Source organism: Pygocentrus nattereri, chromosome 28 (assembly GCF_015220715.1).
Source record: "Pygocentrus nattereri isolate fPygNat1 chromosome 28, fPygNat1.pri, whole genome shotgun sequence".
Taxonomy (NCBI): Eukaryota; Metazoa; Chordata; class Actinopteri; order Characiformes; family Serrasalmidae; genus Pygocentrus; species Pygocentrus nattereri.
In genome coordinates this window covers 26,693,938-26,720,844 of record NC_051238.1, presented here as the reverse complement: position 1 = coordinate 26,720,844, position 26,907 = coordinate 26,693,938, and the positions used below count along the sequence as shown (strand labels likewise).

At 38.8% G+C, this 26,907-nt stretch overlaps 1 protein-coding gene across 2 annotated transcripts in view; it reads right to left on the bottom strand.

Moving 5' to 3' along the window:
- cpne5a (copine Va) overlaps positions 1-26,907 on the bottom strand; it is a 149,819-nt gene that overhangs the window by 10,426 nt on the left and 112,486 nt on the right. For both annotated transcript variants that reach the window (XM_017685275.2, XM_037535639.1), the window contains 4 exons: positions 20,159-20,205; positions 17,637-17,818; positions 8,632-8,759; positions 6,355-6,457 (listed from right to left, as the gene is read on the bottom strand). In XM_017685275.2, coding sequence (XP_017540764.1) covers positions 6,355-6,457; positions 8,632-8,759; positions 17,637-17,818; positions 20,159-20,205 — 460 coding nt within the window. The remainder of the gene's footprint in view (positions 1-6,354; positions 6,458-8,631; positions 8,760-17,636; positions 17,819-20,158; positions 20,206-26,907) is intronic.

Here is a 26,907-nt window from a genome sequence, read left to right as displayed (position 1 = left end):
CCAGTAGAGAAGGCTGGGTAATGGGGGCTGTGGCGTGAACACAGGCTACAGATGAGTTTGTGGGCTGAGATGAAATGAGTTTAAATTGGAATGGCTCCAGGAACTGTACTCACATCCCGATTACACAGGAATATAAATGTATGGGAGGTTCGCTCCAATCCCATTACACCCACCCACACACACACACACACACACACACACACACACACAGCACCAGTCACCCCCTCTCCCCTTCACCCATAATGACAGCCTCAACCATAAGCACGGCTGTCTGGGGACACAATCAAGCCTTTCCAACAATTTAAAACATTTATTAAGGCTGTTCAAAGTCCATATCTAATCACTTTGAGCTTTGCTTCAGGCAATGGACCAAATGATTCAAAGAGTTATGTTACATAAGCACAATACTAACGGCGTTGACCCTGAAAACAATCTGCATCGTACTGTGCAAAAGTCAGAGACCACCCCTCATATATTTCATTTCCAGTCAAGATGGCTTTTATGTACTAAGATATTCGTTTTTTTCAGGAGATATCATCCTGCATAAGGAACAGGTAAGTCAACTGAAAAGAAGTGAAAAAAGCACCCAAAACTGGGGTTAAAAAAAAGATAGAAAATGAAAGATATATAGAAAATGGGACCCCTAACAACCGTGCAAGATCTGGTAGACCACCAACACTGTCACCATCAGATAAACAGAACTAGAAGCTTTCATGTTTGCGAGAGAGGAGAAAATGAAGCTCCACTGTTGCTTTAGACCTGGAAAAATCCACAGGTGTTGCTGTCCATCCTTCCACTGGGACAAGACAACTCATCGGTAGGAGTCTGAGGGTGTGTAGCTGTCAAGAAGCAGTTACTGAGAAAAGAAATAGACAAAAACATTTGAAAATCAAGAAAAGAATGTTGGAGTTCTCAGAATAATGGACTGACCACCCCAGAGTCCAGGCCCAACATCACTGAATGTGTTTGGGGTTACTTGGATTGTAAGAAGTAGAAAATGTAACCAACTTCTAAGACTGAACTTTGGAGGTGTGGAAAAATATCCATACAGATTTCTTTGAAAACCTGGAAGCAAGCCTCCTGAAAAGAATGAAGCTGTAATAAAGGCAGAGTGGACACATTAAATACTAATATATATATATGTATAGAATGTATATATATACAGTATGAATAGAAATTTAATCAATGAAGGGTGGTCTCTGACTTTTGCACTGTACTGTATATAAAAGGTCATGTATCAAGAATGTTACAGAGACATTTTCCCAAATTTAAGACATGAATTATACAGATACAGTCTGAGAACTTTTTGCATTGATGAGGATGGAATTAGGTCAGCGTTCTCGGGAAAGCTCTCGAGAGACAGAGCCAGTCACAGAAAGAAGAAAACAGAGTTGGGAAAATGAATCTAAACACACACATGCAAATCCGAACCTTTTACTGGCTCACTATCACAAATCTTCAACCACTTTTTTATGGGTCCAAGACACAAATACATTTACATACATTTACAGTCAACACAGAGTGGATTTTACACCGTAAAGAGGCAATCAAACTATTTTACATCACAGTCTTTTTATCAAAATAAATATTCATTATAGTCTACAATTTTAACATGTATGGAAAGTATAAGTGACAACAACACTGCTTAGTCTCTATAAGATGTTATTAATAGATCAACATCTGCTTCATTCTATCATCACTATAAATGATTAAAGGATTACACTGGAAAAGGAAACGCACTGACTTGAATGAAGATGAACTAAGCAAATTACATCAGCAATCATTTCTATTGATCTATTCATCTCAGAACTCTCACACTCTGACATATTCTGCATACCTAGAACACTAAGCCAAATTCAGACCCTACCTCCATTTATTTTATTTTCTCGTTAACGTCGCTGTTAAGTACAAGTTACTAATTTTTAAGGAGATATTTTTTATGAGATTAGATAAAATATGGTTTCACTCTGTCCTTCCTCTGTGAGAAGCACTATAGGTCTGAAAGGATATGTAGCTGTCAAGAAATTGTTACTGAAAAAAGGAAATAAACAAATTAAAAAAGCTGCTAGTTTTAGAATAATGGACTGACCACATCAGTGTCCAGACCTCAATACCACTGAACATGTTTGGGAATACCTGAATTGTGAGAAGCAGAAAATGCAACTAACTTCTAAGACTGAACTTTGGAGGTGGGGAAACATATCACGGTATATACATATTTTCAAATTATGGTAAAGAAAAATGAATGGGACAAAAACAGAGGAACAGGAGGATGGACACACTAAGCACTGAAAAAATTCTACTGTGTCACGCTTGGCTCCTCCCACTCCCCCATGGGCTTTTTGTTTACCTTTTGATAGTCCACATGCTTCTTTGTTTTGGTATCCCTTGTCCTGCCCCCTTGTTTTGTGACTCCACCCCTGATTGTTTTCACCTGTCCCTCGTCTTCCCGGTGTCATGTCTGAGCCCTGTGTCTGCCCTTTGTTTTCGCTGGTCTTTGTTTGATATGTTTGATATGTTTGATGGATATTTTGTTATTCCGGCCTCTGTCTTGTACTTCAGTCTGTGTTTATTTTGTCCTGTCTGTCCTGCAGTCTCTCCGTGTTGGTTATATGAACCTGGACTGTCATGACCACGACCCTGGATTTCCTTCTCCTCACTAAACGTTACATACTGCATACAGCTTTTGAGGTTTCTAGGTATTTTTCCATGTAATTTTATGGTACGTATATGTTTTCTGCTATTTTCCTGATGCTGAAAAATAGATTTAAAATGAATTTTGACTGGAAATTAAATAAATACAGGAGAGGGGGGTCTCTGACTTGCACAGTATTATATACATTATGCTGTATCAAACTGTATCATATTGTATTGTATTGTACTGTGTCATAACATGCATCATGATGCACTGTACTATATGGTCTCGTATTGTATTTTATTGTAAAATATTATATATCATATCATCCTGTACTGTATTGTTTTGCACTGTATTGTTTTGCACTGCTTTGTATTATACTGTATTGTACTATATGAAAACATATAATGTATCATATTCTATCCTCTTGTATTGCAATATATTACATCACATTGTTTTGTATTGTACTGTTTCATAACATATCGTACTGTATCATAACCATATTGTGTTGCACTGTAGTGCATCACACTGCATCATAACTTGTGTTGCAATGTAATGAACTGTATTGTATTATACTGTTGAATGATGACTAGCATGCTAACTGGTGGCTCGTGTTGAGCATAGCTGTTTTATGCTGCTGAGAACCTTTTCTGAACGAATCAGGCAGAACTCCTCTGTGCTACTCGAAAGTCTGAGATATTGTCCTTTCATAATGTTAAAATCAACCCACTCCCAAATGGTAACGCTCTCATCTTAACAGCACGCAGTTTTCAGGCACTCCTGTTTTTTTGGATTGAAATAGTATTGAATCACAGCACCACCGTATCATAATATATTGAATTATGAATTACATTTGAAACGAGTAAATTCAGTCCATCTCTTTTGGTCACTATCCAAGCCCCGCATAGCAATCTGCTCTAGTGGCTCTACCTTTATATATGTAGTTCAAAAGTGGCACATTTCTAAACCCAGAGTGATTAATCAGTCCACGGCGCCGGCTCTCTAGCGTGTGGAGCAGGAGAGGGAAAATGTAGAGCAAGACAGAGCCCAGGGAGAGACACGAGTGTTTGGGTAGTGGTACTGGCAAAAATGAATTAGAGTGCAGTCACCGACTGTCACCTCGGCCTGTCAGGTCGGGAAATCCTGCTGCATAATTTAAGCAGCAGCTGGCAGGAGGCGCACAGAGACAGCTTCACATGGTAAAAGTGCTCAGTTTAATCTATTCAACATGAAAAGAGAAAAAGGAAGAGTTCTGCTCACAGCCTGACACATTGGGGATGTGATATCAGTTCTGTACCTGCACTCATAAAATATATTTTTAAAAAAAATCAAATAAAAGTCGGGACTTTAAAAGTGCACGAACCTGTTCATCAACAAAGTGTTCCCACTTGAATACAAATCAGTGCTGCTACATTAAAACCTCATACTTACTATACAATCTCTTTACATTAACGTACAGTGAAAGTTAAAAGGGGAATCCCACCATTTTCTCTAAACTTCTGCGTAGTTCAGTCATGGAGGCGTAAACACAGGCATTCACAGAAGTCCGATGCAAAATCATTCATTGTAGAGATCAACTTGTATGTCTTTATAGTGATGTTAATGGGAATCCAGTGGTAAATATGAATCTTTGGGGACCGTTTTGCCGTACAACACGTTGCATGTACCTCTCACCCATAAATGGATTCAATAGACATTAATGGATTTACGCCAAAACACTCTTTCAAAACTATCCTATCCTAAAACAAGGCATCCTCAGGCATGCAGCATCTTCATAACCATTTTATGTAATAACTTTCTGTGAGGAAGCTTTTAGAGGCATTTAAATGCTTCGGGTGTCTGATTCCTATCATCACTGTTAACAAAGTGCGTTTCTCTGGAGCCAAGCGTTTCACACCAAACCAGCCTGAATGACTTTATTTACATCTAAACCGTGTAATTATGCAGATTTAAAATGGAATTTCCCTTTTTTTACGAATCTTAGTTCTTTGTCTTTTAAAGTTAGCAATTCAGAGACAAGGACAATGAAAAAGTATTTAGCCCTTATTGTCATTTTGCTACATGTAATAATTTACATTATATCAATTAATTTACATGCATACAATTTATTTTTGTGCAATTACCAGTCTGGAACCTTTTAGGCCTTCAGGGAAAACCCAATACTTTCTGTGAAATAAACATATATTTGTGAATGCTATTGAATATAAGTATCTTGCTTGCTTGATATACAATATCTGAAATACTGTGGGAATTTTTTTTCATTAAATTTTGGCTGGAAACAAAATTATTACATTTTTGAATCACCCAACAGCCAAGCTAGCTCTCCCATTGGTTAGGACTGCAAAAGCAAACTGAAGTGGTCGGTGTAGTGTAGTGGGTAACACCGCTGCCTTCTACGCTGTAGACTGGGGTTCAATCCCCACCAGGGTAAGCACCATCTGCTATACCAATAAGAGTCCTTGGGCAAGACTCCTAACACCACCTTGGCCTCCCTGTGTAAAATGATCAAACTGTAAGACGCTCTGGATAAGAGCGTCAGCCGAATGCCGTAAATGTAAATGAAGGCATAACATTTCACGTTACACTAATGGAAGGGATGACTTCTGTAAAAAAGCAGCATTCAAAGTTTTCTGGAAGTCCAGGATATGGCACAAGTATGAGTGTTAGTCATATGTTTAATATGACTATATCTATATCAAGGCTCTTTGCTAGGACTCGCTGTAAAACTGCCGTAAGGTAATATATAGTTAAATGTCTGCTACAAGCTTGAAATAAACACGAAATGTCTTTCTGAAGCTTCAGACGTCTGTGTTTAATCTAGAATGGCCAAATTCATTAAAGTCTATCACTGTTAACTTATAAAGTGCTAAGATATTATAAGAATCCCATAGGCACTAGCAGAAATTAGCATTAGTGCAGAGGTTTTGACGTTTGAGGCCCAAATTGGCCTCGTGCTAATAATCACTGTTCATAATTCATAAACACTGTTCAATAATCACTTCATATTATTTAATTAGATGGTTAGTTATGTAATGAATTACACTTACAATTTGTATCAACAGGTCATTTCTCATTTGTTTCAGAAAGAAAAATCTTGAGTTTTGAGCTTTAAACTAAATAACAATAATCTCCACATCTTTTTACAAACAAATATGGAACTGAGTAGAAGCTGCACATCTGACAGAACTTCAGAACTCCACTTTTTTCAATGAGCTAGAATTGAGAAATAAAATGAAATGATTGCACGCTGTTATTTTCTGTCTTGCAACATCTGAAGGTTAAAAGTGAAAATGTTCCCACAAAAATAAATATTTAACCTGCATGAAAAAGCTCATGTACAAGATCTGGAGTGTTTTGGAAGATCCTCCTGATGTGAAGAAACAGAGCAGCAGACAAGATCTTAAAAGGAAGGTGTGGCTGTTCTAATGATTTGACTAACAGTCGCAAATTCCCTTTAAATCCAGTCTGCTGGGTAACCGATTGTAGGCTGATGATGTTCTTGTTCGAGAAGAGTGGCAGAGGAGCTTCTGAAGACTCTGCCTTTGATGGAGACCTCATTCATCTCAGAGAAGCTTCGGCCTGAAGGTATGTTGTTACAACATGATGCAACAAACTTGGACAAGCTGACACACACCTGTGGTGGAACAGTGAGCCCGGCGCTGACAGAGACAAAAACAAATGTGTGTGTGTGACTCACACACAGCTGGAAAGGTACTCACGTTGACGATGGCTTCTTTGGTCTGAGCCATGTCTGATATGACTCCGTCTGTGATGATGAGGAGCACAAAGTACTGAGATCCGTCCTCCACCGCTGCTGCGTATCTATACACAGTGGCAGACAAACAGACACTGAACGAAGTCAAAAAGGCTCAAACACCTACTTGCACCCTCAGCCCTTAAATTCTTAAATCCTTTAAAATATCAGTTTCATAGTAGTTACAAAGTCATTTATAGTAGTTACTGAAAAAAGTCATACAAACGATAATCAAGCAATAACCTAAAAATAATAGGCCTGTAATAGGTTTAAGGGGTCAAGGCAGAAGCAATTTACATAATTTCCCCTTTATACAGTCTTATAGTCATTTCCTCTTTATATAACCAGTCAACTCATGTCTGGTTCCCACGTTTGCCTCTGTTTATACTGGAGCTACAAGGCTAACATAGCTGACAAGTAATGGAAACCTATAGCAATCAGTTAGCATAATGCTAACTGCATGGTAAATCACCACACAATTGCATGAAACCATACTGAGCTTTAAGTAATCTCAAATTGTCATGCATATGTGGTCTGTGGCAAACCATGACAAACTGTTATATGTAAAAAAGTACAAAACACCCTTCCTTTATTCATTTTCAGTCAAAACAGCCATTAAGTACAAGTAAATCATCTTGCAGAATCAAGAGAAGACTCATTTCAGTGTTGAGTTGTCTTCTCACAGTGGAAGGATGGAAGGAAACACCTGTGAATTTCTTCAGATCTAAAGCAAGAATTAAGCTTGATCTTCTCCTTTATCTCAAAGGTGAAAGCTTTAAGCACTGTTTATCTGATGGTACCGGATCTTGCATGAGTGTTAGGAGTCCCACTTTCTCATTCTACAGATAACAGTATGTCACACAGTCAGAAATAGCATAAACAAGTCTATTTGAAATGACTTAACAACTTGGTTTGAGGCAAGTCTGGAGATCTCATGTCTCATAGCTGCAGTGCAAAACTAAAGAAGCAACCGCTAATCATGTTTGATCAACAACATTTAGGGTAAACTGTGCGAATACGATTTTTCACCAGACCTGCGCTTTAACATTTAGAAAGACTTGAAGGGGCTGTGGAACAAACCAATAAACCCTGTCAGCACATAATTCATTTTCAAAGCCAGACTCAATCGCACGCATTTTTTCTTGGTTGTCTCTTGATCTGTGACTTCTCACTTTTATCACCATCACAATCTTCAAAATCGCTTTGCGATGCAAATCAGTTCACGCACATTATGAAACGCCACCAGATCGCACTGTAGAGTGAACCACTCTGACGTGTTTAAGCTGTTGCACTGACTCTGGGTTCATTTGGTTAAATCAGGCAGCCAGACTTGATGAGCATGCCGTCATTTGCTCCTCGAGCCTTGAGCTGGAATAAAGAGAGGGAGATTCAGGGGAAGTGGCAGCCCCCTATCATTAGTGTAAGATAAAGACCTTCACAAAAACGGACAGTGTGTTCAATCAGGTCCCACGGGGTCATATCTCCTGTGCCTTGTCAAGGTCTGGCCCATGACAATGTCACGGTTAATTAAAAGCTGGAGAAGAGGGGTCACTATAGTTCGTTTCGGTTTGCTGGAAAAAGCATTTATTCTTCATTAACTGACAGCACAGAACGTGTGTCAGCCTTCACGGACACCTCAGTTGCCCCTTCGTGTTCTGTGTATGAATGCGGCTATTAATCACTGGTATTCTTTGTAATTGTTTTACTGGTTCAGTCAGTGAGAATTTGCATGCGGCAGAAAATATATATGTGGTATAATTTGTTTGATTAGGTTTTGACAGCATTCAATTCATTATCGCGTAGATTTTAAGCAATAGTTTAATTAATAGTTTAAATACCTTTCCCAAGATGCAGTCAGTTAGCCTTGGCATGGCTGATATTGCATATTTTAAGTTTGCTGTATGTTTGTAAGTATGACGTTTACTTAATGCTAACTGGCAGTGTCTATAATGTGCTAGCTACATTAGCCTCATAGCTCAAGCAAAACTAAAGAAAGGAACTGGCTGATAGACGACACTTGGGGTCTGATTCATACAACTGAAATCTGATTTTCCATTGTACAAATCTACCCGTTTACCGGTACAGTACTCATTCAGAACTGATGATAACTGTATGTACTGTATGGCTTCCTCCAACCAGAGGATGTCTCATCAGTAGCAGTAAACATTGAGAGAAGATGGTCCACCCACTGTAATATACTAACACTCACATTTCTATGCTAACGTTGAATGTCTTAACTCACCTCGCCACATGATTGATGACGGGAGCAAAGTTGGTCGGTCCATAGAGCTGAACTGTCTTAAGGCTCTGGTGGTATGCTTCTAGAATGCCTTCCATGCCGTTGCAGTATGGATTATCTACATTACCATTCTTAAACCAAAAGCAAGAGATCAAACATTAGCATACCTGTAAGGTAAATAAAAAGATCAATAATGCAATTTGTAAGTGATTAGACTGACCAATTTGTATAAGATAAAGTACCTGTGCAATTTAAACAGTAAAACTCAATAACAATAACAACACACCACATGGCCATGTATATTAGCAGGTTTAGTTTTTACATTAACATGAGGATATAGACACTGCCATAAGGCATGAGTCAAAATCTCAGCAATATACACTATGAGCGCATTCAGATGTGAACATATGGAAAGGTTAGGTGGACGTATACTATCAAGACTTTGCACACAGCTTGGTTCCCAAAATAAGCAATTTTGAAAGAGTTGAACCCCTCCATCAGTTGTATAATATGTAAATGAGCTGACACATTGCAGACCTCATTAGCAGATTTATGCTGATGCTCCACAATATTAACAGAGGAAGGGATGGAGAGAAAATGGGGGAATGAGGGGAGAGAGGGAGACAGAGAGGACTAATTGAGAGTGTTCAGGTTCTGATGAGCTGAGGTTTTAGTTCACACATACCATGAATACTGAAAGGAGCATAATGAGCAAGCTAATGGAGCTTCAGAGCGTCTTATTTACACATTAAAGATAAAACTCTGACATGGAAGCTCAAAATATGACACATGTTCATTGTCCATGTAAAGTTTGAGACTTCTTGGCTTCTTTTGAAATGTGAATTTTCTTACTGTTCATTTAAAAAAGAAAAAAATTGAAGTAGTGTTCATTAATATTAAACTTATTCACGAGGGGTGTAAAAAAACAATATATTATAACATTATATTGTATCAAAACATCTCCTAAGTTGGAATATAACAGAATACAATGAGTAGACTGATAAATCAATGTGATCAGTTATTAATCTCAGCGTTACTGAGCTCTGCTAAAGCCTGAGTAGACTGATAAATCAATGTGATCGGTTATTAATCTCAGTGTTACTGAGCTCTGCTAAAGCCTGAGTAGACTGATAAATCAATGTGATCAGTTATTAATCTCAGCGTTACTGAGCTCTGCTAAAGTCTGAGTAGACTGATAAATCAATGTGATCAGTTATTAATCTCAGCGTTACTGAGCTCTGCTAAAGCCTGAGTAGACTGATAAATCAATGTGATCAGTTATTAATCTCAGCGTTACTGAGCTCTGCTAAAGTCTGAGTAGACTGATAAATCAATGTGATCAGTTATTAATCTCAGCGTTACTGAGCTCTGCTAAAGCCTGAGTAGACTGATAAATCAATGTGATCGGTTATTAATCTCAGCGTTACTGAGCTCTGCTAAAGCCTGAGTAGACTGATAAATCAATGTGATCAGTTATTAATCTCAGCGTTACTGAGCTCTGCTAAAGCCTGAGTAGACTGATAAATCAATGTGATCGGTTATTAATCTCAGTGTTACTGAGCTCTGCTAAAGCCTGAGTAGACTGATAAATCAATGTGATCAGTTATTAATCTCAGCGTTACTGAGCTCTGCTAAAGCCTGAGTAGACTGATAAATCAATGTGATCAGTTATTAATCTCAGCGTTACTGAGCTCTGCTAAAGCCTGAGTAGACTGATAAATCAATGTGATCAGTTATTAATCTCAGTGTTACTGAGCTCTGCTAAAGCCTGAGTAGACTGATAAATCAATGTGATCAGTTATTAATCTGTGTTACTGAGCTCTGCTAAAGTCTGAGTAGACTGATAAATCAATGTGATCGGTTATTAATCTCAGCGTTACTGAGCTCTGCTAAAGCCTGAGTAGACTGATAAATCAATGTGATCAGTTATTAATCTCAGCGTTACTGAGCTCTGCTAAAGCCTGAGTAGACTGATGAATCAATGTGATCAGTTATTAATCTCAGCGTTACTGAGCTCTGCTAAAGCCTGAGTAGACTGATAAATCAATGTGATCAGTTATTAATCTCAGCGTTACTGAGCTCTGCTAAAGCCTGAGTAGACTGATAAATCAATGTGATCAGTTATTAATCTCAGTGTTACTGAGCTCTGTTAAAGCCTGAGTAGACTGATAAATCAATGTGATCAGTTATTAATCTCAGCGTTACTGAGCTCTGCTAAAGCCTGAGTAGACTGATAAATCAATGTGATCAGTTATTAATCTCAGCGTTACTGAGCTCTGCTAAAGCCTGAGTAGACTGATGAATCAATGTGATTGGTTATTAATCTCAGCGTTACTGAGCTCTGCTAAAGTCTGAGTAGACTGATAAATCAATGTGATCGGTTATTAATCTCAGTGTTACTGAGCTCTGCTAAAGCCTGAGTAGACTGATAAATCAATGTGATTGGTTATTAATCTCAGCGTTACTGAGCTCTGCTAAAGCCTGAGTAGACTGATAAATCAATGTGATCAGTTATTAATCTCAGAGTTACTGAGCTCTGCTAAAGTCTGAGTAGACTGATAAATCAATGTGATTGGTTATTAATCTCAGCGTTACTGAGCTCTGCTAAAGTCTGAGTAGACTGATAAATCAATGTGATCGGTTATTAATCTCAGAGTTACTGAGCTCTGCTAAAGCCTGAGTAGACTGATAAATCAATGTGATCGGTTATTAATCTCAGTGTTACTGAGCTCTGCTAAAGCCTGAGTAGACTGATAAATCAATGTGATCGGTTATTAATCTCAGCGTTACTGAGCTCTGCTAAAGCCTGAGTAGACTGATAAATCAATGTGATCAGTTATTAATCTCAGCGTTACTGAGCTCTGCTAAAGCCTGAGTAGACTGATAAATCAATGTGATCAGTTATTAATCTCAGCGTTACTGAGCTCTGCTAAAGCCTGAGTAGACTGATAAATCAATGTGATCAGTTATTAATCTCAGTGTTACTGAGCTCTGCTAAAGCCTGAGTAGACTGATAAATCAATGTGATCAGTTATTAATCTCAGCGTTACTGAGCTCTGCTAAAGCCTGAGTAGACTGATAAATCAATGTGATTGGTTATTAATCTCAGCGTTACTGAGCTCTGCTAAAGCCTGAGTAGACTGATAAATCAATGTGATGATCAGTTATTAATCTCAGCGTTACTGAGCTCTGCTAAAGTTTGAGTAGACTGATAAATCAATGTGATCGGTTATTAATCTCAGTGTTACTGAGCTCTGCTAAAGCCTGAGTAGACTGATAAATCAATGTGATCAGTTATTAATCTCAGAGTTACTGAGCTCTGCTAAAGTCTGAGTAGACCGATAAATCAATGTGATTGGTTATTAATCTCAGCGTTACTGAGCTCTGCTAAAGTCTGAGTAGACTGATAAATCAATGTGATCGGTTATTAATCTCAGAGTTACTGAGCTCTGCTAAAGCCTGAGTAGACTGATAAATCAATGTGATCGGTTATTAATCTCAGCGTTACTGAGCTCTGCTAAAGCCTGAGTAGACTGATAAATCAATGTGATTGGTTATTAATCTCAGCGTTACTGAGCTCTGCTAAAGCCTGAGTAGACTGATAAATCAATGTGATCGGTTATTAATCTCAGCGTTACTGAGCTCTGCTAAAGCCTGAGTAGACTGATAAATCAATGTGATTGGTTATTAATCTCAGCGTTACTGAGCTCTGCTAAAGCCTGAGTAGACTGATAAATCAATGTGATCGGTTATTAATCTCAGCGTTACTGAGCTCTGCTAAAGCCTGAGTAGACTGATAAATCAATGTGATCGGTTATTAATCTCAGTGTTACTGAGCTCTGCTAAAGCCTGAGTAGACTGATAAATCAATGTGATCAGTTATTAATCTCAGCGTTACTGAGCTCTGCTAAAGCCAGAGTAGACTGATAAATCAATGTGATTGGTTATTAATCTCAGCGTTACTGAGCTCTGCTAAAGCCTGAGTAGACTGATAAATCAATGTGATTGGTTATTAATCTCAGCGTTACTGAGCTCTGCTAAAGCCTGAGTAGACTGATAAATCAATGTGATCAGTTATTAATCTCAGTGTTACTGAGCTCTGCTAAAGCCTGAGTAGACTGATAAATCAATGTGATCAGTTATTAATCTCAGCGTTACTGAGCTCTGCTAAAGCCTGAGTAGACTGATAAATCAATGTGATCAGTTATTAATCTCAGTGTTACTGAGCTCTGCTAAAGTCTGAGTAGACTGATAAATCAATGTGATCAGTTATTAATCTCAGTGTTACTGAGCTCTGCTAAAGTCTGAGTAGACTGATAAATCAATGTGATCAGTTATTAATCTCAGTGTTACTGAGCTCTGCTAAAGTCTGAGTAGACTGATAAATCAATGTGATCAGTTATTAATCTCAGTGTCACTGAGCTCTGCTAAAGCCTGAGTAGACTGATAAATCAATGTGATGATCGGTTATTAATCTCAGCGTTACTGAGCTCTGCTAAAGCCTGAGTAGACTGATAAATCAATGTGATTGGTTATTAATCTCAGTGTTACTGAGCTCTGCTAAAGCCTGAGTAGACTGATAAATCAATGTGATCAGTTATTAATCTCAGTGTTACTGAGCTCTGCTAAAGTCTGAGTAGACTGATAAATCAATGTGATCGGTTATTAATCTCAGCGTTACTGAGCTCTGCTAAAGCCTGAGTAGACTGATAAATCAATGTGATCGGTTATTAATCTCAGTGTTACTGAGCTCTGCTAAAGCCTGAGTAGACTGATAAATCAATGTGATCGGTTATTAATCTCAGCGTTACTGAGCTCTGCTAAAGCCTGAGTAGACTGATAAATCAATGTGATCGGTTATTAATCTCAGCGTTACTGAGCTCTGCTAAAGTCTGAGTAGACTGATAAATCAATGTGATCGGTTATTAATCTCAGAGTTACTGAGCTCTGCTAAAGCCTGAGTAGACTGATAAATCAATGTGATCGGTTATTAATCTCAGCGTTACTGAGCTCTGCTAAAGCCTGAGTAGACTGATAAATCAATGTGATCAGTTATTAATCTCAGCGTTACTGAGCTCTGCTAAAGCCTGAGTAGACTGATAAATCAATGTGATCGGTTATTAATCTCAGCGTTACTGAGCTCTGCTAAAGCCTGAGTAGACTGATAAATCAATGTGATCGGATATTAATCTCAGCGTTACTGAGCTCTGCTAAAGCCTGAGTAGACTGATAAATCAATGTGATCGGTTATTAATCTCAGTGTTACTGAGCTCTGCTAAAGCCTGAGTAGACTGATAAATCAATGTGATCAGTTATTAATCTCAGCGTTACTGAGCTCTGCTAAAGCCTGAGTAGACTGATAAATCAATGTGATCAGTTATTAATCTCAGCGTTACTGAGCTCTGCTAAAGCCTGAGTAGACTGATAAATCAATGTGATCAGTTATTAATCTCAGCGTTACTGAGCTCTGCTAAAGCCTGAGTAGACTGATAAATCAATGTGATTGGTTATTAATCTCAGCGTTACTGAGCTCTGCTAAAGTCTGAGTAGACTGATAAATCAATGTGATCGGTTATTAATCTCAGCGTTACTGAGCTCTGCTAAAGCCTGAGTAGACTGATAAATCAATGTGATTGGTTATTAATCTCAGCGTTACTGAGCTCTGCTAAAGTCTGAGTAGACTGATAAATCAATGTGATCGGTTATTAATCTCAGAGTTACTATGCTCTGCTAAAGCCTGAGTAGACTGATAAATCAATGTGATCGGTTATTAATCTCAGTGTTACTGAGCTCTGCTAAAGCCTGAGTAGACTGATAAATCAATGTGATCGGTTATTAATCTCAGCGTTACTGAGCTCTGCTAAAGCCTGAGTAGACTGATAAATCAATGTGATCGGTTATTAATCTCAGCGTTACTGAGCTCTGCTAAAGCCTGAGTAGACTGATAAATCAATGTGATTGGTTATTAATCTCAGCGTTACTGAGCTCTGCTAAAGCCTGAGTAGACTGATAAATCAATGTGATCGGTTATTAATCTCAGCGTTACTGAGCTCTGCTAAAGTCTGAGTAGACTGATAAATCAATGTGATCAGTTATTAATCTCAGTGTCACTGAGCTCTGCTAAAGCCTGAGTAGACTGATAAATCAATGTGATGATCGGTTATTAATCTCAGCGTTACTGAGCTCTGCTAAAGCCTGAGTAGACTGATAAATCAATGTGATTGGTTATTAATCTCAGTGTTACTGAGCTCTGCTAAAGCCTGAGTAGACTGATAAATCAATGTGATCGGTTATTAATCTCAGCGTTACTGAGCTCCGCTAAAGCCTGAGTAGACTGATAAATCAATGTGATCAGTTATTAATCTCAGCGTTACTGAGCTCTGCTAAAGCCTGAGTAGACTGATAAATCAATGTGATCTGTTATTAATCTCAGTGTTACTGAGCTCTGCTAAAGCCTGAGTAGACTGATAAATCAATGTGATCAGTTATTAATCTCAGCGTTACTGAGCTCTGCTAAAGCCTGAGTAGACTGATAAATCAATGTGATCAGTTATTAATCTCAGCGTTACTGAGCTCTGCTAAAGCCTGAGTAGACTGATAAATCAATGTGATCGGTTATTAATCTCAGTGTTACTGAGCTCTGCTAAAGTCTGAGTAGACTGATAAATCAATGTGATCGGTTATTAATCTCAGCGTTACTGAGCTCTGCTAAAGCCTGAGTAGACTGATAAATCAATGTGATCGGTTATTAATCTCAGCGTTACTGAGCTCCGCTAAAGCCTGAGTAGACTGATAAATCAATGTGATCTGTTATTAATCTCAGTGTTACTGAGCTCTGCTAAAGTCTGAGTAGACTGATAAATCAATGTGATCTGTTATTAATCTCAGTGTTACTGAGCTCTGCTAAAGCCTGAGTAGACTGATAAATCAATGTGATCGGTTATTAATCTCAGCGTTACTGAGCTCTGCTAAAGCCTGAGTAGACTGATAAATCAATGTGATCAGTTATTAATCTCAGTGTTACTGAGCTCTGCTAAAGTCTGAGTAGACTGATAAATCAATGTGATCGGTTATTAATCTCAGCGTTACTGAGCTCTGCTAAAGCCTGAGTAGACTGATAAATCAATGTGATCGGTTATTAATCTCAGTGTTACTGAGCTCTGCTAAAGCCTGAGTAGACTGATAAATCAATGTGATCGGTTATTAATCTCAGCGTTACTGAGCTCTGCTAAAGCCTGAGTAGACTGATAAATCAATGTGATCAGTTATTAATCTCAGCGTTACTGAGCTCTGCTAAAGCCTGAGTAGACTGATAAATCAATGTGATCAGTTATTAATCTCAGCGTTACTGAGCTCTGCTAAAGCCTGAGTAGACTGATAAATCAATGTGATCGGTTATTAATCTCAGCGTTACTGAGCTCTGCTAAAGTCTGAGTAGACTGATAAATCAATGTGATCAGTTATTAATCTCAGCGTTACTGAGCTCTGCTAAAGCCTGAGTAGACTGATAAAACAATGTGATCGGTTATTAATCTCAGCGTTACTGAGCTCTGCTAAAGCCTGAGTAGACTGATAAATCAATGTGATCAGTTATTAATCTCAGCGTTACTGAGCTCTGCTAAAGCCTGAGTAGACTGATAAATCAATGTGATCGGTTATTAATCTCAGTGTTACTGAGCTCTGCTAAAGCCTGAGTAGACTGATAAATCAATGTGATCAGTTATTAATCTCAGCGTTACTGAGCTCTGCTAAAGCCTGAGTAGACTGATAAATCAATGTGATCGGTTATTAATCTCAGCGTTACTGAGCTCTGCTAAAGCCTGAGTAGACTGATAAATCAATGTGATCAGTTATTAATCTCAGTGTTACTGAGCTCTGCTAAAGCCTGAGTAGACTGATAAATCAATGTGATCGGTTATTAATCTCAGCGTTACTGAGCTCTGCTAAAGCCTGAGTAGACTGATAAATCAATGTGATTGGTTATTAATCTCAGTGTTACTGAGCTCTGCTAAAGCCTGAGTAGACTGATAAATCAATGTGATCGGTTATTAATCTCAGCGTTACTGAGCTCTGCTAAAGTCTGAGTAGACTGATAAATAAATGTGATCGGTTATTAATCTCAGTGTTACTGAGCTCTGCTAAAGCCTGAGTAGACTGATAAATCAATGTGATCAGTTATTAATCTCAGTGTTACTGAGCTCTGCTAAAGCCTGAGTAGACTGATAAATCAATGTGATCAGTTATTAATCTCAGTGTTACTGAGCTCTGCTAAAGCCTGAGTAGACTGATAAATCAATGTGATCGGTTATTAATCTCAGTGTTACTGAGCTCTGCTAAAGCCTGAGTAGACTGATAAATCAATGTGATCAGTTATTAATCTCAGCGTTACTGAGCTCTGCTTCAGTACATTAATTTGTGGCTATATTAAAAAAATATATCACTATCATATGTCACTTTAGGTAATATTGTTATCATTTTCAAGTAAGAAAAAGTTTTATTAGCTTTTTAAAGAGATTATTTTTCTTATTAAAGAGATTTAACAGGAATACAACCTCTTTTTTTCTACCAAAAGCAAAAAAATGCTAAACAACAGCAAAACATAAAAAAAAGATGTGGACAAAAAGGGGTAATGAGAATGAGGGTAAAATAAACTTTGGCTGTATCACACAGAGCTTTACTCGATCTACTAAATGATATTAATGTTGTTTCTCTCTGAGATGCTCATGACTCTCATATATTTCAGATATTTTTGTGAGAATTTCTCATATATTCACGCTGGTGTGTCCAAACTTTTGACTGGTACTGTATGTGCAGGAAGCTCAACATTCCTCATGCACTGAACTCGAGAGATGGCAAATGAGTCAATATTAGCCATGTCTTCCGTCTTGCTCCTCCCAGCTCTGAGCAATATTAATACTCAATTTTCAGCAAACTGCACACATAAAAAAAAAACAAATAACTTCCTATGCTGGCTGTAAAACTGAGGCTGAAGACTGTGCAGCAGTTACCAGGGGGAACTCATGGGACACCCTGCCATCGGGGGGCAGTTTGGCTCCGAATCCCAGCGCAGGGAACATCTTATCACTGTCATAGTCTTGAATGATCTCCCCAACAGCCTTCAGCGCCATGGCGTACGCGTTCATCTGATACGGATTCATATAGTGCAGAGAAGTGGACTGAGATGGGTTTCCTTCAAAAGCAGAGAAAAGAATGATGAAAAACAGGGTTTTGCTCAATAGAGAGGGAAAAACACTTTAGGTGTGATTCAAAGCGGAAAACTGTCCAACCCTCATTTTAAAGGAGTGGTTTAACTGATATGCTAACATGGCCAGCAATGAACAACAGTCATCAAAGACCAGTTGCCTTGACATCATTTGCCTCGCTGGCTATTTACTTTTATTCACTGTTTGCAACAAAAGACTAAACAATTCCTTTAACTGAGTTCACGAGCACTTAATAATCGCATAGCTGCAGAAATCAATGCATTTGGGTAATCAGATTTCTGCTTCGCAACCGGCCAATAAACTCACAGAAGAGGATGCGACATAAATGTAATGTAAAACTCAAACTTCATGCCACACCCTTTTTTAAGCACTGCGCCACTTTGTCTGAACGTATGAGCGCCATCTGTTTTATATTTAGATCCTTTGCTTCGTCAAGCATGCAGTCGGTTTCAGAGCTGCTCCAAAAGTGTTTTACTGCCATCTCATGGCAGCGCTGCTTGCTTATTTCCGGTACCGTGGTCTGTTTCACAGTCTGTTCACACATCATGTGCCGACTGAGAAGTCCGAAAGAAATCAGAGTCAGAGGCCACATGCACTGAGAATCCAGCTCCCTTCACCAGATCTCTCAAACCGATTTCTGGACCTCAGTCTGATCTAAGAAATCAGAATATGCTGTTCACGTGATCATTTTAATAATCAGATACCTGCAGAAATCACGATTATGACTGGCTTACTGAATGCATGTAAACACAGTGTCTGCCCTTAAAATGACAAAATAAGCTTCCATAGTTAGAGAGCACATAATTCCTGGTTTTCCAATAAAGGAAACTGTACAATCCATTAAGATTCAATGTGAGCATTACTAGATGAAGCTTTTTGAGAAGTTCTATGCAAAACTATAAAGCAGCGCTCATGCGTTCAGGTAGTACTTGACTCTTTACGCATCAGTGTCCAGGTGGGGCATCTGCAGTTCTTATCCAGAGGAAAAAGCTTGAATGCACATTTCTAAACCCACTGAAAATGACTAAGCTCTCGCGGAGGTGTAAAAAAAGAAAAAACGAAAACAAAGCCACGAGTTACCCACATGTAATACCACACAATGTTTATCAAAACCTGATATAAAGTGCTGTGAAAAAGTATTTGCCCCTTCCTGATTACCTCTAGTTTTGCAAATTTGTCACAATACATTGTTTTACATCCTTAAACAAAATTAAATATAGGAAAAGGAGGAGAAACAAAACAATGTTTTAAATGCTCATTTCATTTATTGAAGAAAAAAGGTGTTGCAATACCTTTGTGAAAAAGTAATTGCCCCTAACCTTAATAACTGGCTCTGTTGCTTTTAGCAGCAACAGATGCAACAAAGCGCATCTTATAGCTGGAGGTCAGTCTTTCATATCGCAGTGGAGAAATTCTGGCCCACTCTCCTTTGCATGAATTACTATAATTCAGCCACACTGGAGTTTGACTAGGCCACCACAAAAAATACATTTCTTTACTTTTGAGAGATTCAGAGGTGAATTTTCACTCGTTCTTCAGGTCATAGTCTTGGTGCGTAAGCTAATTACGCTTAAGCTTCAGATCACAGACTGATGTTCAGACCCTCTTATGTCCCTCTTGCGTAGTGGTGGTTTTTGCCTTACTGCTCTCCCATGGATACCATGTAGAGACACGCCCAGTCTCTTTCTAACGGTGAACACACGAACGCTGATCTTATCTGAGGCAGGCAAGCAGCGGTCGTTTGGGTACTATTGTGGATGAGCTGTTACTGGATGAGTCGTCACTGTGCTTTTTGAGGAGGTTTGGTCGACTGGCCACTTCTAGGAAGACCCTTCACTGTTGCAAGATTCCTCAGTTGAGATAATGGCTCTCATAATGGTGCTCACTGTGGTTTGGTGGAGTCCCAGAGCCTAACAGATCTTTTCAGACTGCTTTTTTCTTTTTTTTAATCTTCCAGTGTTTCTTTTGATCGTGGCATTGTGTGCTGCTTGTTGGTTCTATACAGCACCAAAAAGGACTCTGCTTCTGTTACAGTGTCAAGCTTTTTTCGTGCATATAGAACCATATACAACTCGTTCTATATGAATCTGAAGAACCTGTAAGCAACCATCTACAGTACATAAATAAACAAAGACAGAATTTGGTTTGCACAATTAGTGGCCAGTTGCCTAGACATCTACAGAAAGCCTTTACTCACTGCCTAAAATGCTTTACTCATTGCGTATCTGAGTTTCAAAGCTTTAAATCGATTAGCTAGTAGGAGGTAAATAAGAAAATAGCATGAAAACACTGGAAAAAATTCTCACCGTTAGAAGCTGTGAAATCAATGGCCACGGTGAAATGGATCTGAGTGCTGGAAAACAGAGGTGGAGGGGGAATAAGAGGAAGAGAGAGAGAGGAGAGGAGAAATAAGAAGAAATAAGAGAAAAGTCACAGATTTCAAAGCGAGCGCTGCTTGGAGAGGCGAGAAACAATGACGAGGAGAGATTGCATCGAGCTCATACAGTCCTATTCATCTCAAAGCCTAAACTCTCCATTTCTCCAGCCATTGCCTCAGCACAGAGACCATCTGCCCGAACAGCGAGCGCAATCAGCCGCTCCCTGCGGGTGTGTATTGTGCTGCTCTTCTCTCACCTGCCATACACTCCCTCCTCAGTACCATCCCAACAACCCTTCAGAAGCAGCTGTGGAGAAATGGTGCTCTATTGCAATGATCAGTCCGTTCTATCATCTTCATCACTTTTATTTGTATAGCACCTTTTCTGTGTTCAGGAGAGCTTTACAACCATAGAGCATAAAACACATCAAACAGGAAGCACCTCGAGACTAAACGATGGATACTATTGGTCACTTGAAACAATATATTTAAAGTTTAGATTTGCAGCTACTGCCAAACAAAAAGCCTGATGTCTTTCGATGCTACCTATAATCGAAACCATACAGTGTGCACAAGGAGAGACGATTTTACGATTTGAATTTGATGGGCGATTGGTGTGTGACCCGAGAAAAAAAGCATCAAAAGGGCAGTTTGATTTGAACCTGTTGGTGCAGAATATGTAGACATACGTAATTGTAAAACTATGTGATTTTCTTATGTAATTCCATTTAAAAAATGATGTATTTATACGTTTGAGCTGCCTTTACCTACGCAATAATTACTAGAGTCAAAGTTAACATGTTGTTAAAGTCCTAATGCACTGTATTATTCATTTTTCTAATGTTGTTAATGCGTTTTCCTATCTTGACCCTTTGAATCAACCAGATTTTCATAAAGCTGAAGCTGGCTTTTTATTTGCTCTTTTTTTATTTCAGATTTGCCATTTCACCTTCAGTGGCACAGTAGTTACATTCTCCTATTCCACTTTAAATGATGCAGCAAGTAAGTCCTGCTGCCACAATGGAACTGCGGCACCATTTAATGCAGAACGGCAAATCTGAATAAGAACATCAACATCAACTTTGTTGCAGTTCCAACCTAAAAAGCCTTAAGCCCAGTTCCTTGCACACTGTAGCTTGAACCTGCTACGGCAGCTCTTTCACTCGGATGCAGCTTTTAAACGGAGTTCTGTTGACGGATCTCTTGATAAAAGCAAAGTTTCCAGCTTCTGCCAGATTGGATCACAGTAACATCTACGAGCAGGAGATCAAAACTCTCTGCTAATGGCAGCAATATGAGTAATATCAGTAGGAGTAGCACTGGTGGTCAGCTGACTGTGTTGTACAAAGCTTGTGAGAGAACTATAGTTAAGCCTGACTACCAGGGGCTATAATTCAGTCACAACTTGCAGCCACTGGTCCACTCAGAGGCCAAATTTGAGCAAATAAGACAATCATTTAGATTAAGCGTGACCAAGAACACAAAGTAATGCGGTTAATCATGAATAATTATCTCAATCCTTTGACATCCCTAGTAATAGTAGTCACGTAATTGCATGGTAGCATTTTACAATGAGTGCATTTACATGCACTGGAGTAATCAGATAATGGGAAACTCCGGGTCTACATGAGTCAGACAGTAATCAGATTTCTGCTTTTCAACCAGCCAATAAACTCACAGAAGAAGATGTGACATAAGCATTATATTCAAAGACAAGAGCAAGACTGAACATATGCAAGAGACAAATAAGCTGTACCAGCCTAAACTTTTCTCCAAGCCTTTACGGAAGAGAAACAAAGGCTGCAGAACAGATCTCAAATCAGCCTGCAAAGGGCAATTTGTAGCAACACCTGCAAAATCGCCCTCTTTGTTTCCCCCCAGCAGAGCGCCGGTCTCAGGACAGCAGGGGCTGCAGCCCAGAAGCTGATTGCAGCTGCTTGTCCAACAGAAAGCCCGCGTGGATCACGGTTTATTCCATTCACCTGCCTCAGACGGCTTCCCGAGCTGCCCACGGACTCCGCTAACCAGCCATTACAAATTTATGAGGATGTCAGTGCTTACTGCGAATGCACACCACTGACAGATGTCCAGAGACACCGTGTAAAACCTGTCAGCCCGAGCCAGCAGGGATTAGAACTGAAAACATGCTGCGGTATCTCAAAAACACAGTGGTGTATAGTTACTACTGTGCAATGTTTTTCACACCAAACGCTTGGCTCAGCCTTGGGAAAACTGTGTATCCAAAAATTCTATTTATTTCCCCCTTTTGGCAGAACATTTGGTTCAAGACTTGTTCCCAAGTCATGAATGCAGTTTGCACATTATTCAGGGCAGCTCAGTGCAGCTCAGTGTAGCGTTTGTGAGAGAGAGAAAGTTCTCTGAGGGAACTGAAGCCATGCCGAATCACTGAGTTTGGCTCTAGTCGTGCTGGGCAGAGCTTGCAGTGCCACTGAGCTGAAGTCTCTGCAAAGCCAAAGTTGAAGTGAGTTTATTAACCATTTTTGTCTTGGAGGTTGCTGTGGCTCCTCTGCTGCTGGCAGGGGTGGAAAATATTTGTAAAGGTACTTCATTAGTATTAAGTATTAATTTGGAAGATCTGTACAAACTAATCCTAAAACTCAATTACATTATTAAGAGAAAAAAGTACTTTTTTATTTTCATTTAGACCTCAATCAGATGTTTATTTATGTCTTGACAGTCATTCTTAAATTCCTATCACTGCAAAATCAAAGTGCTTGTATCTGCTAATTCATTTATGTGAGAGTTTATTGAACAGGGATAAGATGTAGGAGAGTCACTAGTCTGGGTAATGCGGTGTGAATAAACATCAACATAGAAACAACATTTCATTCTTTTTATTCCCTTAAAACTGGCAATTAGGTATGTCATTAATATTTTTGTGTCAGAAAAAAAAAGATTTATATTTTTGTCAGAAAATAAAATTTCACAGAAATCCCAACAATTTAATACAATGTCAGTGTTTCAGTGTTTACTGGGTCCCTTCTTTGTTACTGATTACTCTTTTTTTGTGTGAAGGTCTATTTCCTTTTCTCAGTAGCAGCTTCTTGGCAGCTACACGTCCTTTCAGACCCATAGTGTTGAGTTTAGCGTAGTAGCTCGTGAGCGTTAGAGTGAGTTTAAAGGGAAAGCGATGTCACTGAGAGCTTTGGGAAGAGATTTATTTGGAGGTCACAGCTGTAACTGGCTTGTATTTAGATTGGAAAGGCAAAGTTAAATGGCAGTAGAGTCACGAAAGTAAAGAGTGGGCAAATTAAAAATGCTGAAAGCATTCATATCATATGCAGTGTGAGGTTTTCGTGCAATTTTCTGTTCAATGTTTTCGGCTTTTTTTCTGACACTGAAAAAAATTATAACTCATCGACTGGAAAGTTAAAAATGAAGGATGGTCTCTGACTTGTGCACAGTATAGAACAGTCAGTCAATCAATTAATAAATACATAAGCACATGTCCTAATTCTTAAATTTATCTGTTGAAATGGTCACGTTTTACTTTTATATACTTTATGTACTTTATAGCGCAGAGGCATAGATGTAAGAAGGTGGGGAGCACATGTCCCCCAGAGCCCTAGAAGGCACATGTAGGACAGCAGGACTGTGACAACATTTACAATTATGCTTATTTGTGTACTACATAACAGAAATCGTGCTCAAATATCTAGTCAATGAACAGGTAGTTCCTCTGAAAAAATCATATTTACTCAATTCTTCCTTATTCCAAATCACTGCTGTTCTACTTTACAGGAGATGGAAAAACTTTCTTTATTTTTAATGTCAGTTAATATACAGAGACTTTAATGTCAATGTAATTTTGGAGCATTTCTATTGGTCCATTCATGGAAATTTCATACATTTCATTTCATATTTTGTAGAAAAATATGAAATGAAAATTAAAAAGAGAAAAACTGGAGGTAATTCTTTGTTTGTTTGTATTTAGACGGTGACAACATGTTTGGGTTCGGACGTTTGTGTCTTTTCTTGTGCACTGGAGCATTTCAGGTTTCAAGGTCACTTGTACTTCTACTTTTAGTCATGCAACACACTTCTGTGTAAGAATGAAGAGTTATTTAACTTTCTGCCAATCTATGATTCAAAACCTCCAACTGAATTTTCTTCACACCACATTGTTGATAAGACCTTGACTGGGAGATGTGGATGTTTTGCCCTCTCCTGAGTGCAAAGCCACCAGGAAATGATGTCAGGAGCACTGAAGTGATTAGCAACGGTCACTTATCTTCATTCTTAGTGGTCGGACCATTGCGAGGCTTTTCGATTATTGCTGATTTCTCTGAGGAAAAAGTCTAGGCTGGCACATTAATCTGTGTTAGAGCAGACATCTCGTATACTGCAGCCTCTGGCTGAAATGAGAAGTTTCATTGGTTGCCAGTTATTACAATAAGATTTATTTCAATGCTCTTATTTATGAATGTCACATTGTGCATGAGCTCCATATCTGATTTAGACAGTGTTCTAGTTCTAGTGCTCTTAGTGAATATGAACAAAATGTACAGGTGAATACTGGTATAAAAAATGACCCCAACTGACTATTAGTCATCAATCTTCCTACTGATTTGTGTATCTCTGTCTCACACACACACACACACACACACACACACACACACACACACACACACAATGCTTAAAGGATTCACTTGAGTGCTCAAGATCTAGAACCACAACTATGCTCTCCTCAATTTGCAATAGGTGCCCTTGCTATGGTATGAATACAGATGCTGTTTGTTTCTCTCTCGGTGATGAATTGGATCTGGCTTCTTGGACAGTTTTCCTAGCATGCTTTTGGTCTAAAACAGTGGGGAACCCTCAGGACCTCCCAGCCTCATGATTTCCATGTGAAAACAATCTGCATTTTAGACCATTTTTATTAAACATGATCACACTGTTGATATTTAAACCCTGATACTTGTTTAGTATATTTTTATAACATTAGGTTTTGGTTAGAAAAACAAAAGGGTTACATTTCTAAAGTGCCCAATGGAAAACTGTCCAAACAGGATTGTACGCTTTGATTTATAATGGGTGGGACCAATTTTTGTGAGAGGTTACATGAAATGTGTGGCTTACAAAGCTCAGAATAAACAAACTAATGTAAGCGATGCTTAAGCATTAATAAGTAAATCAGCTGATAATAACAAACAAAACAAAAATATTTCTATTTTCTACTTTTGGTATATTGCTTTTTTAAATATATTTTTACAATATAACAAGCATTTTAATACCGTGTCACCATTAACGAAAAGAGAGAGGCAGACTCATTAATATTTACAGCCTCACTATTTACATAAACCAAGCCACGTTCTACCCAGCAGGTATTGTGAAGAACAAAACAATGTCAATGGAACAGCAGCAGTGAAAGTGGCAGACAGTGCAGAAATGTTCTGCTCCAGGCTGGGAAGGGGATGTTGGCAACTTCCATAGCTTAATGGACCAGACTGTCAACAGGCATGGCTGACGTTTGTCTTTAAACCAGGCTGAAGTCGGCCTATTCACCAGCCTCTTAATGGAATGTCCTGTTCCACCTAAAACACTGTACAAACTCCAGAATCTACAGTGCCAGAATGCACCTGTGACACTTCAGTGTCAGTTTGCTTTGCACATTTGACTCTGGACACTTTCTCAAATCTTGGACAATATCAAGCAGCTTCGCTCAGCATTTCACACTGAAGAGATGGAGGGGCAGTTCTAACTTTATCAGGATGAGAACCTCTACTACATCTTTTAAGCAGCAGCCATGCTGTGAGATTTTACCCACTTTCTGACGGATGAAGTTAGATTAGCTTAAAGTGAAAGTTTCATGGTGAACTAATAACTTTAACTGATGTTGTTGCTGAGATCGAAAGCAAGTAGCTAGTATGGGTAACGTTAGCTGGTAGCAAGCTCCAAGTAACTAACATAGCTAAGTAGTATAACGACCGGATTTATTTATAAGGAGGTTATAACATACATGTCATTACATATGTTATAAGCCTCAAAGATCCGTGTTTTATCTTGAACGGCCAAAAAATGTTCATGTGAGGCACTGTTAGCTTAGTGCTATCATACTCATACGCTTCCCATACGGATGCTAGTATAATTAGCATTAGTGTAGAGGCATTTTTCCCTTGTTTTAAACCAAGTTCTGATGTTTATGGCCCAAAATTTAGGCTTTTAATAGTCAAGGTTCGCAGCTGGTGTAAAACAAATGTGCTGAAGCTCCATTCGTGCAGAAGCCCTGATCCACTACGACGTTTCTTTTCAAAAATGCAATTAAACATTTAATAAACTTGCTGAGGAATGGCAATGAATCTGACATTAACCTTTATGACTAAGGAGCACATGGATTTAGAGCCTTAATGGCCAGCTTTATAATCACCTCGTCATATTCAAAGATTAATGAAACCTTCAGTTTTCCGTTTCGTGAGAATTCTCTCTGAAGTATCTGGATGTCATTTAGGCCTTTAGTCTGTGGTAGCAGAGCTTCTCTGTTCGGAGAAGCTGAGTGGTTGAAACTTGCGGTGGAAAGAAGTCTGACAGTATTACCAGCACCAAAGGTCAAGAGCTGGTGGCAGGGAATGAAAACGGTGGACACTCAAGAGGAAAAGGTTAAAAGTGGATTAGGGCGTGTTTAAATGCTGTTCATGAGGGACAGCAGTCTGTCGTGAA